This window comes from Glycine soja, chromosome 7, assembly GCF_004193775.1.
Source record: "Glycine soja cultivar W05 chromosome 7, ASM419377v2, whole genome shotgun sequence".
Classification (NCBI taxonomy): domain Eukaryota; kingdom Viridiplantae; phylum Streptophyta; class Magnoliopsida; order Fabales; family Fabaceae; genus Glycine; species Glycine soja.
In genome coordinates this window covers 4,261,078-4,273,161 of record NC_041008.1, presented here as the reverse complement: position 1 = coordinate 4,273,161, position 12,084 = coordinate 4,261,078, and the positions used below count along the sequence as shown (strand labels likewise).

Genomic DNA, 12,084 nt, shown 5'->3' with positions numbered 1-12,084 from the left:
CTGCCCAGTTCCAATTAAACTAAACAACGTGCAACTTAAATATAAGCTTAATTATTAATTTGATTCGTACCTTATTTTAAATAGTTGAATTTGGTATTTAAATTAAAAAAATTCATCAAATTTTTATAAATAAATTAATTTAGTCTTTAAATTTTTAAGAGATTCAATTTAATCTTAAAATTAGAAAAAGAAAAAAAACAAATCAATTTAATCTACAAATTATTTTAAATAATTCAATTTGTTCTTAAGTTTTAAAAATTTTAAAAATAAATTGACTCAATTTTAAGAATTTGAGAATCAAATTAAATTTTTAAATTTTTTTAAGATTAAATTAATTTATTTTAAAAATTTGAGGATAAAATTGAATCTTTTAAAAATTAAATTAAGTCATTTAAAATAATTTAGAGAATAAATTAAATTGTTTAAAATAATTAAACCTAAATATAATTAATGTAGCAAAAAGAGAATGTGAAAATGAAGAAAGGAACAAGAAAAAAAACTGAATTAAATTTGGGATGCTCCACGTGTTAGGCTGTACACCACGAGATCAAAGTATTATAAAATAAAAACCGGATATGACTGTGCAGAAAAATATCGGCCGGGAGAGAAGACGTAGCGTCGCCACATGTCCATTGGGTGGACCCCATGTGCAAATATTAAAATAATAACGGATGGTTGAAATGGTGCCACGTCATGACGAGAGTAGCGATGATCTAGTGAGGAGATTTTGGTGGGAAGATATTTTCGACGATTTTCGCGGTTGTGGGCGAAAGCTGGTTGCCAGCGATAGTGAATCAGAATCGTAAGCTCGACAAAGAAGCAAGCAAGTAAAGGGCGGTTTCAATTTTTTTATTATATATATTGAGGATGAAGTCAATTTTATTTACTCTGTTTTCTTCTTCGTTTGGTTCCTTGTGATCGATTAGGGTTATTATTCTTTGTGGTTGCGGAACGAAGCATGCTGTTGCTGTTCGAGAATGGATGAGTTGAACGGCGCCATGACGACGGAGAATAGCAATGCGGAGGTGGTTCGATGGGAGAGGTTTCTGCCGCGGATGGTGCTCAGAGTGCTGCTTGTAGAAGCTGATCATTCCACGCGCCAAATCATCGCCGCGCTTCTTCGCAAATGCAGTTACACAGGTTTTTCTTCTTTTTAATTCTAGAGTTTTTATTTTTTTTATGATTTCTCTGTTTATGTCGTTTTTCCTGTGGCATTGTATTACTTAATTAGTTGCGAAAATTTAATTTGTGTTCTGCCGTTTTGATTCTGGTCTCTGGAATTACTTTACGTGTATAATTGCGGTAGCATCATCATCATTCTAAGGAGGCTTCTGTTTAATTTTCCACTTGTTGGATTTGGTCATCACCAAAATGATCCTCTTCAGTTTTGCATCATATGTAGTAATTTGGTATCATAGAATGGAATACCATACAAAGATTTTTTATTTTTTGGATCTGATAATGCAAAATATTATGGATGATCCAATTTCAGATTGACATTATTGTTTTCATGGTTTATTACTTAATGGTATTCTTTTTACTCGATGTAGTTATTGCGGTTCCAGATGGATTAAAGGCATGGGAAACGTTGAAGAAGAAGGCACCTGAGCTAGATCTCATATTAACAGAAGTGGAGCTACCAGCAATATCTGGATTTGCACTTCTTTCTTTGATCATGGAGCATGACATTTGTAAAAACATTCCAGTCATAAGTATGTTGACATTATGTATTTGTATTCTTAGTCTCGATGTTAGATCGAAATGGCTAATGAACTCATGTCTATTCTCATGGGTGTGCAGTGATGTCTTCTCATGATTCGGTTAGCATGGCATTGAAATGCATGTTAAAAGGGGCAGTTGATTTTCTTATAAAACCCATTCGGAAGAATGAGCTTAGGAACTTGTGGCAACATGTATGGAGAAGGCACGCTGTATGTCATATTTTCAGTCCTGTTTAAAGAGATAATTTTTTGTATTTTTTTTTCTTCTTTTATCTTGGCTTGCTATTTTAGCGTATATTTACTTATTCTTTCTATCCTCTCTGCTGTATAATATTTATTCAGATTAGCACTCCTACTCAAAATACAACCTTTTCACCGAAAAAACTTAAAACTGCCTCAGAAGACAATTCTGCAAGCAATAAATCTAGTGGTTCTGTGGCTTCCTCAAAGAAAAACAACGAATGCAGCGAGAGATTAAGTGAGGCTCAAGTAAGTTTCTCTGCCTCAATTTTGCCAAATTTGTCTTGTGACATGATTCTTGGATATGTCAATTTTGAATTTTCTTAGACTTCGGTGTGTTGAGGGTGAAGTGATTGACTTTTAATTTGGTCAATTTTATTTCTGAAATTCTATCGACATTTTTCACTCAGTGCTTGGCTTGAGTAACAAATAAAGACATGGAACCTAAAATCTATTGCACAATGCAATCACAAAGCTACTTAGCTGGAGGAAAATATTCTTTCTAGATTAGTTTTGCTTCATGAAATTTCACATAGAAACTACAAGCTTGCAAACTCTTGTGCAGAGCACTTGTACATCACCAATTTTCGAAGCTGAGAGTACATGCGTGGAAAATATGCAGGATGTGCCCCAGTATGTACATTGCCAAGTTATGCAAACTCTTGTGCAGAGCACTTGTACATCCCCTATTTTTGAAGCCAAGAGTACATATGTGGAAAATATGCAGGATGTGCCCCCGCTGAAAAGTTCTAAACTGAACAAAATTGATATGGTGAAGCACGAAAAGTTTGCCCAATTTGAAAGGGAATCAGCTGAGCATAATGATGAAACAGAAGGTATGCGAATTTTATTTTACACTTTGATTAGAATTTGTTTTTATGTTGTTTTAATGTACGGACTGTTGTGTCGTCTATTAAAAACATTTAATGCAGATAAATCAGTTACAATTGTATCAGATGCTGCAAGGTGCGACAAAACTTCTGAATTAACAGAGTTAAGGCCAGAACAAGACTGTGGTGTTGCTGAACCTGAAACTGAAAACGAGGATGAAATCTTAAAATCTGAGTTAGACGGAGACAATTCTCATGTTAGTATGATGCAAGGATGCAGTGCTGAGCGGGTGAAACCTTCTAAAGGAGCTATTGACTTGATTGCCACAGTTGGAAATCTTCCAAAGCACCTTGATGAAAACTGTAGTCTCAATGGTGGTAATACAACCAAGTTTGATTGTGAAACGCAATTGGAACTTTCCTTAAGAAGTGATTTTCCTGGCAGCTCAGGTAATCAAGCAAGTGAAGCAACTGAGGAATCTCAAAGATTGAACCATTCAAATACTTCTGCCTTTTCTTGGTGAGTTCAGTGTTTTCTTGACTTCTTTAGTTCTTAAAATGATATCTAACAAAACCAGATGCCATACAATATTTCCTCTGACCATCAAAGAAACAAATTTTAATCAGCAGAAGGAAGTTCTTCATGGAATTTTATTATTTTAATTTTAACCTGTACTTTCATGTCTTTCCTCAGTCTTGTTTATGCTGTTCTATATGTAGGATTAGTATTGGTGAAAGCTGAGTAAATGGTGATTTAGACGGAAACATAATTTTGAGAGCCTATAATCTATGGAAGGATCCAAATGATGGTAAATATAGTTATGCTTCTAAAATCTAAAAGATTGAAGACCACAGATATGTGGGTGTTTTTGTGCACAGTTATCATCAATAAGAGAAATTCTTCAAAGAGGCTTTGTTAATAATCAATTGGGATTGTTTCCTTTTAAGTTTATAGATCAAATCATCTCTATGTAAAAACTATTGAGGTTTGGCCCCTTTTTTAATCAAACATTAAATCTCTGCACTCTTATGGTTCCCCCTCCCCCACCACCCAAAAATAAAGGCCATGTTTAACCTTTCATCCTTCGATAATGAGAAATCAATATCCAGTATTTCATTCTAAAGTATTTTTTTTTTCCTATTGAGTATTGACTCATTCAAAAAATCAACATGCATTGTGATTACACAAATTTTCTGACAATGGATGACAATTTCTATATGCAGGTATAGTAATAGTAAATTGTTGCAGCCTCATTTTTCAACACCATCGATTACATTTCCTGAAGTAAACAACCTCAGTTGGGATTCTCATGAATCCCATAAATTATCTGGAATTACTTCTGGAAATTGTCAGTATGGTGGCTCAAATCAGAACCTGGAGAATATGATCGGTACAGTCATTTGTCAGTATGGACAAGTTACACCAAAATTATCAAACAGTCAATGTGGACTCTTACCTGTTTCTGGGGTTATCTCCGACCTTAAGTCTGAGGGACATGGTAATGTTTTCACTTCTTTGTTCTATGCACAATCTGGTATTCACCCTATGTCGAGTCCAAAACCTGTCTGCCAGAATGAGAGTTCTCCCTTTCCCACAAGTACCTCCACCCAGTCTAATCCTGAAAGCCACAACTCAGATCAACTACATGACTGCTCCAATGATTCTACTTGTCTTAATCAAAATGTAAAGGATAATACTGATTCAGATCACGCAAGGCATGATTCTCCTGTTGCTGATCAGAGTGCTGGTAATAGTTTATGCCATGATGCTGCAAATCATGTTAATAGTAGTGCATATGGAAGCATGGACAGTGGAAATGATGGAATTACTACTTCAGCTATAGTATCCAAGAACGCCCCAGATGGTTTCAGTGATAGTGGTTGTCATAATTATGATGGATTTAGAGTGACAGATCCTCATCGCTCCAGTCAAAGAGAAGCAGTGCTAGTGAAGTTTCGACTGAAGCGGAAAGAGAGATGCTTCGAGAAAAAGGTATTATAACCAGCACTAAGTAAAAGGCTACTTTAAGATTATTTATGGTGAATTTATATCTATGATTGCAGTTGGCTTGGAAACTCCTATAGCATGTTTCACTGAAGATATTATTAACAAGCACTCTAATTTCTTGTATAGGTTCGATATCAAAGCCGGAAAAGACTGGCAGAGCAGCGGCCTCGGGTGAAGGGGCAGTTTGTACGTCAACATGATCATCCTGTCGCTGAGGCTGGTGGTGATTCGTGAACTTTGTTCTTTTTAGGTTTCGTGTAGTATTAAATTACAGCTGACTGTAACACTGATTGTGTCAACAAGGATTAGCTGTAGGGTGGTGTCTGTGTATGTGTTGTTGGAATCTGTTTATCCATTAGGCAAAAGAAGAGTAGGCCAGTAGGGAGATTTATATTTGGACTGCCACTTACAAATTTAGGATTGCAATTATTTAGTGGGTTTGGTTTGGATTTTACCTGTGTATATGTTTTCTTGGTTGAATACTAATATGGGTCTGTAAAAAATCCCCTCTAGAACCTCTGGTTTTGCAATTGAGTGATCTTTCTTTGCATTCGGCATTTTAGCATTGTTTTAAACTCGCCACGTATTTGTCCCATCTATTTAAATTCGCAATTGTTACCTATACTAATTTTCTGTTTCCTCGATACATAGCAATAAGTGTCCAAAAGTAAGATTGCATACCTGTAAGAAGCTAACGGCCCCTGAAGTCCCCATGTTATTTGGAAGGTGATATAGTATCCAAATAAAAAAAATTATGCCTATAACACTGTTATGGTTCCCCTTGCATGCTCACGCTCTACAGTTTTCTTCTCGTCTCACTTTCAAGCTATTTCTTCGTCTCTAATGGAGAGATTGCGACGCAGATTAAATGGAATGCTGAATGTTGATGGACATAATGATTGAAAGCACTCATTCATATTGAAGAGTGGTCCTTGATGAAACCAGCGCATGAACTTCCACAGAGAAAGCATCAATAATGTGCACTTGTGGGACACACTTGGTATAGGATGATGTGGGACTTGAAGACGCATAATCCAAACTCCAAAAAGGATTTGAATTAACAAGTGCAGGATTGAAGTGAAGACACGTTAGCAGTAATCAACACATCTTTGCGTTGCAAGCAGAATTGATATTTTAATTTGGAGATTTGTCTCAAAAGTGTGATACCTTTAACTCTGTCATTAAATTTATAATATTTAAGGATGAATTTAAAAATAAGTTATATTTTTTAAATATAAATTTAATATTAAATTGTAAAGTTTGAAAATTAATTTATTATTAACTTGTTTACATTATTGATTTATTACAATTCTTTTATATATTGAGATTAAATTTCAAATTTAACGTTTAATCTCAAATCGAGCCACGTCACCTTCGGCTATTTCTGGTTGTTCATCCTTGGCATCTTCTCTCTTCGGGCTCATTCTGAGCTGTCACTATCTTCACTTGTAAGATTTTGCTTATTTTTGTGAATAAAATAAGGCATAATCAACACTCACCACTACTGTTTCACATTATAAGGTTCTTTGAAGAATAGAAAAGGAAAGAAAAAAGAATTTCTAATTTTCCATCAAGAACTTACATGAACAAGCAGTGAACTTTTTGGCTTGGCTCCACGAGTTTTATCAGGTTTGATTTGACTCCATGTAGGGATCAAATGGCAAAAACAGGGAGAAATGCTTACCCGTGAAGATTTTAATGGGGTATGACTTAAACAGGTATTTTTTAAAATGAGTTGCTTGAGATTGAGCTAAATTACAACTTTCACACCTAAACTATACGGGAAAACCTAGTAAAAGAAATATATAAATTCGATTGTTATAGCACTACTCATAATAAAATGGACTGTAATTTTGGGGTAAATAACATGATTATCTTTGCGTATTTCTTTTTATAGGAGTATTGTCAAATAATTTTACTTGATGTATTTTAGACATTTTATTTCCTAGTAAAAACAGATAGATTTAAAATATTTATTGATGACCAACAACTAATAGAATACTTGAAAACTGATTGACATTTATTTAAGTGAAAATAAAAATAATTTTATAATCAAATTTGTAGTATTTTTCTCACAATTTTTTTGGCTACTGAGAAAAACAGAGAAAATAATTTTTATAATTTTTTAAAACGTACTTTTTAATTTTTTTAAAAGCTCAAATTAATGGCCCTAATGAAGCACGTGATACCCTTAAAACAGTTAACGGCTTAGCGCTCCAATTACCAAGTAGATGTAAGGTCCACAAGAAACTGAAATCAATTATTTTCGAGGCATGTCTTGTTCCTTACAATTAAAAAAATATAACTATTAAAAAAATCTTTTAAATAGCGAGTTTGGAATTTTTTTTCTTAGGACATACAATTGAGAGAAAACCAAACGGACATATAAAGGAGACAAATTATTTTATGCTGTCTCTTTTCTTGTCGCTCCAATAAACAATGACACATCTTTAAAAAGATTTTCTTTAAATATCAATATTTTGTTGTTTTATGTTAAGGTGTTATGTTTTTATTGAAAAGAGACGAAAGGAAACATAAATGGGGACTGGTGATTAATTTGGTTTTACCAACGGGTTGAAATTAAGGGTGTGAAGGAAAAATAGCTTTCTAATCGATTCGGTTAAAACCCGAATAAGTTTTTCTTTTTTTAATAAAATGTAGTTCAGAAACCTGAAACTAATTCGATTATTAAAATTAGTTTAAGACTAGTTCAAAATTAATTTATTTTAAAATCAATTTTTAAAATAAATTCCATTCCAAACTGATTTTCCAAAACATATTGAATTTTTAAATTTAAAATCGAACAGTGATTCATAAACGATTCTTTTTCTTTTTTTTTTGGCTGACTCAATTTTTGCACATCCCTAGCTGAATTTAAAGAGCCTAGGTTTTTGAATACTAAAAAACTTTATTAACACCTTTTTATTTTTTTTGTTTATTTCTCTCATCACATTATATATTAATCACTTATTTCTCATATTTAACTATCTCTTTGTAAGTGGCTACACTTGGATGTCCAAATATTTTTTCCTGCATTTATTTATCTCATTTATTTTTCATTTTTGTTTCTCTAATTAGATAAATGTCATATGTTAAAAATTTATCATTCTTTAAATATCAAACATTTTATTAGTTTTATTTATTTAATTTATTTCGTGGATGTGTGTTTCATTGGAGTGACAAAAAATATACAAAGGAGATGTTTGCCCATCGTGGGGAGCCTAAAACATCAAGGAGATCTCCCATCAAGAGGTAAGACGCATCATTACATTAATGAAATATCACATTAAATCTAAAACCTTAAGACATAAGCATCTTTAATGTAGTTAATTGCTAATTGACTTATTAAAGTTAAACAATGTTATTTAACTAAGTTCACCATTGGAGTAAATGGAGTGGAGTTCTTATACAATCAGTGCTTGTATAACTACAACTAATGCTGGTTAACAATTAATAAATCAATTTTCCTAGTTTAGATATCTAACAGAAAGAGGAGGGATTAACACATGAAGAACTTGAAGAAGCAAGATAATCACAAGTTCAAAAAAAAATCACAAATCACCACAAACCCAACACCCACATAAAAAAAATCACAAAAACCCAGCAAAAAAAAAAAAAACACATCCTTTGTCCCTTTTCTTGTCCTTTCTAGTTTCAACATGACATTAAAAACTTCTCACTTTTAAATGGTAGTAACATTTTATTAGTTTTCTTTGTTGAGGTGTCTTCAATTTCGGGTCCAAGGGAACGAATTGAAGCAGGCAAAGAAGTGAATGCAAATGCAACTGATGCTGATGCATGCAAATCCTCCTTACGTCATCCATCCGCATTTAAGTTGATTTATATATGTTTTTGTTGTTATTTTCATGCATGCAAATGCAACTGTTTTATAAACCACCACCCACGTACTGTATGTTTGTTTGGCATGGAAAAGAGATTTTTCTCTTATTCTCTCAATGAAAGAGAGAGAGAGAGAGTGAGAGTCTCTCTACCATGTATTCAGTCATCTAACATTGTTAGTTTACGGGTTGCTTATTCACATTACGTTAGTAAAAGCATATAAAGGAAAAAAAAAAAAGCTTGGATAAAGACAAAGCAAGGCATAAAACAGGAAAAAAAAAGTAAAACACATGTAGAGTACAGTAGTGAGGTGATCAATGATCAGCCATTGATCTAATAAAACTAAAAGAAAAACTCGCCCTTATACTTGGATTCCAAGTTTCCCCTTTTATTCCATCTCATATAGATTTCCTTTAACTTTTTTCTCTTGTTCTCTATATCCACAACCCCCACCATTTCTTGCTGTCACTACAGAGTCATATCATTATTCATACACACACAACACAACTTCTTTAACTAGAGATCAACGAGTCCTCCCATGGCAGAAATGCAGATACAACATCAAGAAGACCATAACCATAACCCTAATCACATCCCTCGCCCTAACCCTAACCCTAACCCTAACCCTAACCCTACACAATACACACATTACCGCTTCCCTGGCAAAGTTCCCCACCACCAACACCAAGTCCACAACATGGACAAAGGCGCAGCTTCTCGCTTCAAACCCAATGCCCCCAAACGTGAACACTGCATTTGCATCACCGTTTTCCTCCTCCTACTCGGCATCATACTCCTCGTTCTCTGGCTGGCCTACCACCCTACCAAGCCGCGCTTCACGGTGGCCAGCGCCGCCGTCTACGGCCTCAACGCCACCTCGCCGCCACTCATGTCAATCGCCATGCAGTTCAACATGGTCATAAGAAACCCTAACAGGCGCGTCTCAATTTCCTTTGACAGGCTCTCCGCCTACGTGTCCTACCGCAACCAGCCCGTTACGCCGCATGTCATGCTTCCGCCGCTCTTCATAGAGAAGCACAGCGCCGTGTCGCTGTCCCCGGAGATCGGAGGCGTGCCGGTGCCGGTGTCGGAGGACGTCAGCAATGGACTGGCCATGGACGAGAATTATGGGGTGGTGGGCGTGAAACTTGTGTTGTTTGGAAGGTTGAGGTGGAGAGCTGGTGACATAAACTCTGCACATTATGGATTGTATGTCAAGTGTGATGTTTTGATGGGTTTGAGGAAAGGTTTTGTGGGTCAGGTTCCTCTTCTTGGTGCTCCAGTTTGTGATGTTAATACATGATAATTGTCTTACAATAGGCTTGTATCTGATTAATAAAGTACAATGTGTGCATACATGCATGGATGTATCTTAGTGATCTTAATTATTCCTATTACATTTTAATATTTTTGTCAAAAATTAAACCAGCAATTACATATAGAAAGTTGGATTTTGTATTTTGGGAACTTCGTATTTTGTGTTTGAGTGACATGTAATATGTAAAAGAAAAGTAGAGATTTGACTATTTGAAGTATTTTGAGTCACATTGCGTACAATGTCATGTTATGGATAGAGAGAGAGAGAGAGAAATTAAACAAGAATTATGAATATTATGAATGTGTGCATACTAATTTGGATTTTGCCATTGTTGTTGGATATGTTTGTGGGCCGGAAATGATGAATTACCTGCATTTACATATTTACACAATGGTAGATGTAAATAGTCTGATTTAATCAAATAGTTAATATTTTAAAGATTGTTTTAAAGTTAAGTTTATTAAAATAATTTACGAACTATTATATCTTTATTAAACGATTCTAATAATTTCACTGCGTGATTTATATATGGCTGGAAGGGATCCGGATCCCTGTTTGTGGCACAGGGGAATCAAGGTTTGGACGCGTGGGGAGTTCATGCAGCAAAGAAAGCACTAGCTAGCCAGTAGCTACTTGTCTCTTGTCTCTATCTCACATAAAGTGCTTTGCTTTTGTAAAGCCAGATCAGACGAACATATATACTACTTATCAATTTAGAAGCTCTTCATGTCTTTACTTGTTGAAAAGGAAAGAGATTAAAATTTAACTTGTTCACTAAGAAAAGAAAAGAAGATGACATGGGTAAGTCTTTTATCAAGGTATTATTGATCACAACACTAAGAAAGCCGAGTTTCGGAAGAAATGGTTTGATTTTCTTGGCTAGTTATGTGTTTAATATCTTGTAATAATATATATTTTTTATTCATAGCTTGTAGCAATTTATACTTTCTCATTCACTTTAAAGTTATTTATATGTCATTGATTTTTGAAATTTCTTTGGCCATACTATTGTATTTTTATAAAATAATCTTTACATAATTGATTTTTAATTAACGAGTTTAATTGTAAATGTTAACGGTTTCTTAAATATGATTAAAAATTATTATTTATGATTTGAATGGTTAAAATATTTTTTACATTAATGTTTTGTAACTGACATCCAACAGCAAGCATTGTCTTGAAAATTGAACTGGATTCTTCCGATCTAACGATTGGTCCATTAACTTAAAAAATTCAGTTCATCTCTAAATTGGTAGGAACTGGTCCAAAACTTATAAGAAACCATTGCATAAAATTAGTTTGTGACATGGTTACCCGTTTTCATCCTTTCAAAGTCAACTCTTTAATATGATGAGAAGAATCTTTCAAAAGGTCTCACGTTAAATAAAGCTCTAGAATCAACTATTTAGATATTTTTCATCACCAATAAAAAAATTCTTTCTCTTCGTTTAAGGCCACAGTCGTATAGTGGTTAATTTATTCTTCCATTTTCCTGGGTTTTATTTGATGATGGATTGTTCTAACCTTCTAATCCCTCTTTAATAATTCACACTCTTACTTCTTGTGACCATCTTTCCCACAATAAAAACAAGTCAGACCTTTAATAAAGGCTTGAATCTTCCTTATAATTTTCAATGGCTTCTTTTACCTCCATATATATACTCACTCCCTCTATTCTCAACAATATTGGCTTTGAAGCAACTACTCAATCCTTTCTCTCTCTCTCTCTCTCTCTCTCTCTCTCTCTCTCTCTCTTTTCTTTTTCTTTTTTTGGATTCTTCATTTAGCATGTTATCTATATAATAGTATCGATGTTAAGCATTTTTTTAAATAATTATTTTTAAAAAACATATTTATCATAAGTTATAATTAATTAATGATATAAAAAATTATGATAAATCAATAAATTTATCATATATAATAATTTATAATTAGATAATAATATAAAATAATCTCTTTATACTATTTGAACATATACTCAATTTATTTAATTACACATTGAATTACATATATCATTTGAAATAAGACATAAAATTAATTTCATTCAGAACAAAATTACTCTCTAATAGAGGAGTGTATGCTAAAAAATTTATTTTGTAAATTATATAAATTAGGAAAAAATTGCGT

General features: G+C 33.6%; 2 protein-coding genes across 6 annotated transcripts; both read left to right on the top strand.

Moving 5' to 3' along the window:
• The first annotated feature begins 685 nt into the window (after window positions 1–685).
• Window positions 686–5,361, top strand: LOC114418259 (two-component response regulator-like PRR95). 5 transcript variants are annotated; one of them, XM_028383522.1, is made up of 9 exons: window positions 686–827; window positions 927–1,140; window positions 1,551–1,712; window positions 1,801–1,931; window positions 2,064–2,210; window positions 2,584–2,797; window positions 2,894–3,311; window positions 4,016–4,784; window positions 4,926–5,361. In XM_028383522.1, exons 2-9 carry the CDS (start codon window positions 978–980, stop codon window positions 5,031–5,033), a joined length of 2,112 nt encoding a protein of 703 aa, XP_028239323.1. In that variant the 5' UTR covers window positions 686–827; window positions 927–977; the 3' UTR covers window positions 5,034–5,361. The 5 variants fall into 5 exon arrangements, with proteins under 5 accessions (XP_028239323.1, XP_028239322.1, XP_028239319.1 ...); XM_028383521.1 differs by having other exon boundaries at window positions 2,527–2,797; window positions 2,918–3,311; XM_028383518.1 differs by having other exon boundaries at window positions 2,527–2,797.
• Window positions 5,362–9,067: 3,706 nt separating this feature from the next.
• LOC114419181 (NDR1/HIN1-like protein 12) lies at window positions 9,068–10,277 on the top strand. The gene has a single exon (XM_028384827.1). The coding sequence runs from the start codon at window positions 9,178–9,180 to the stop codon at window positions 9,940–9,942; it is 765 nt and encodes a 254-aa protein (XP_028240628.1). The 5' UTR covers window positions 9,068–9,177; the 3' UTR covers window positions 9,943–10,277.
• Window positions 10,278–12,084: the final 1,807 nt, after the last annotated feature.

Bases quoted from the DNA above. Each gene is read 5' to 3' on its own strand.
- LOC114418259 (XM_028383518.1), top strand. From the start codon at position 978: ATGGATGAGTTGAACGGCGCCATGACGACGGAGAATAGCAATGCGGAG. The intron at 2,798-2,893 runs GTATGCGAATTT...CATTTAATGCAG, and splicing joins GCATAATGATGAAACAGAAG to ATAAATCAGTTACAATTGTA. The intron at 4,785-4,925 runs GTATTATAACCA...TTTCTTGTATAG, and splicing joins AGAGATGCTTCGAGAAAAAG to GTTCGATATCAAAGCCGGAA.
- LOC114419181 (XM_028384827.1), top strand. From the start codon at position 9,178: ATGGCAGAAATGCAGATACAACATCAAGAAGACCATAACCATAACCCT.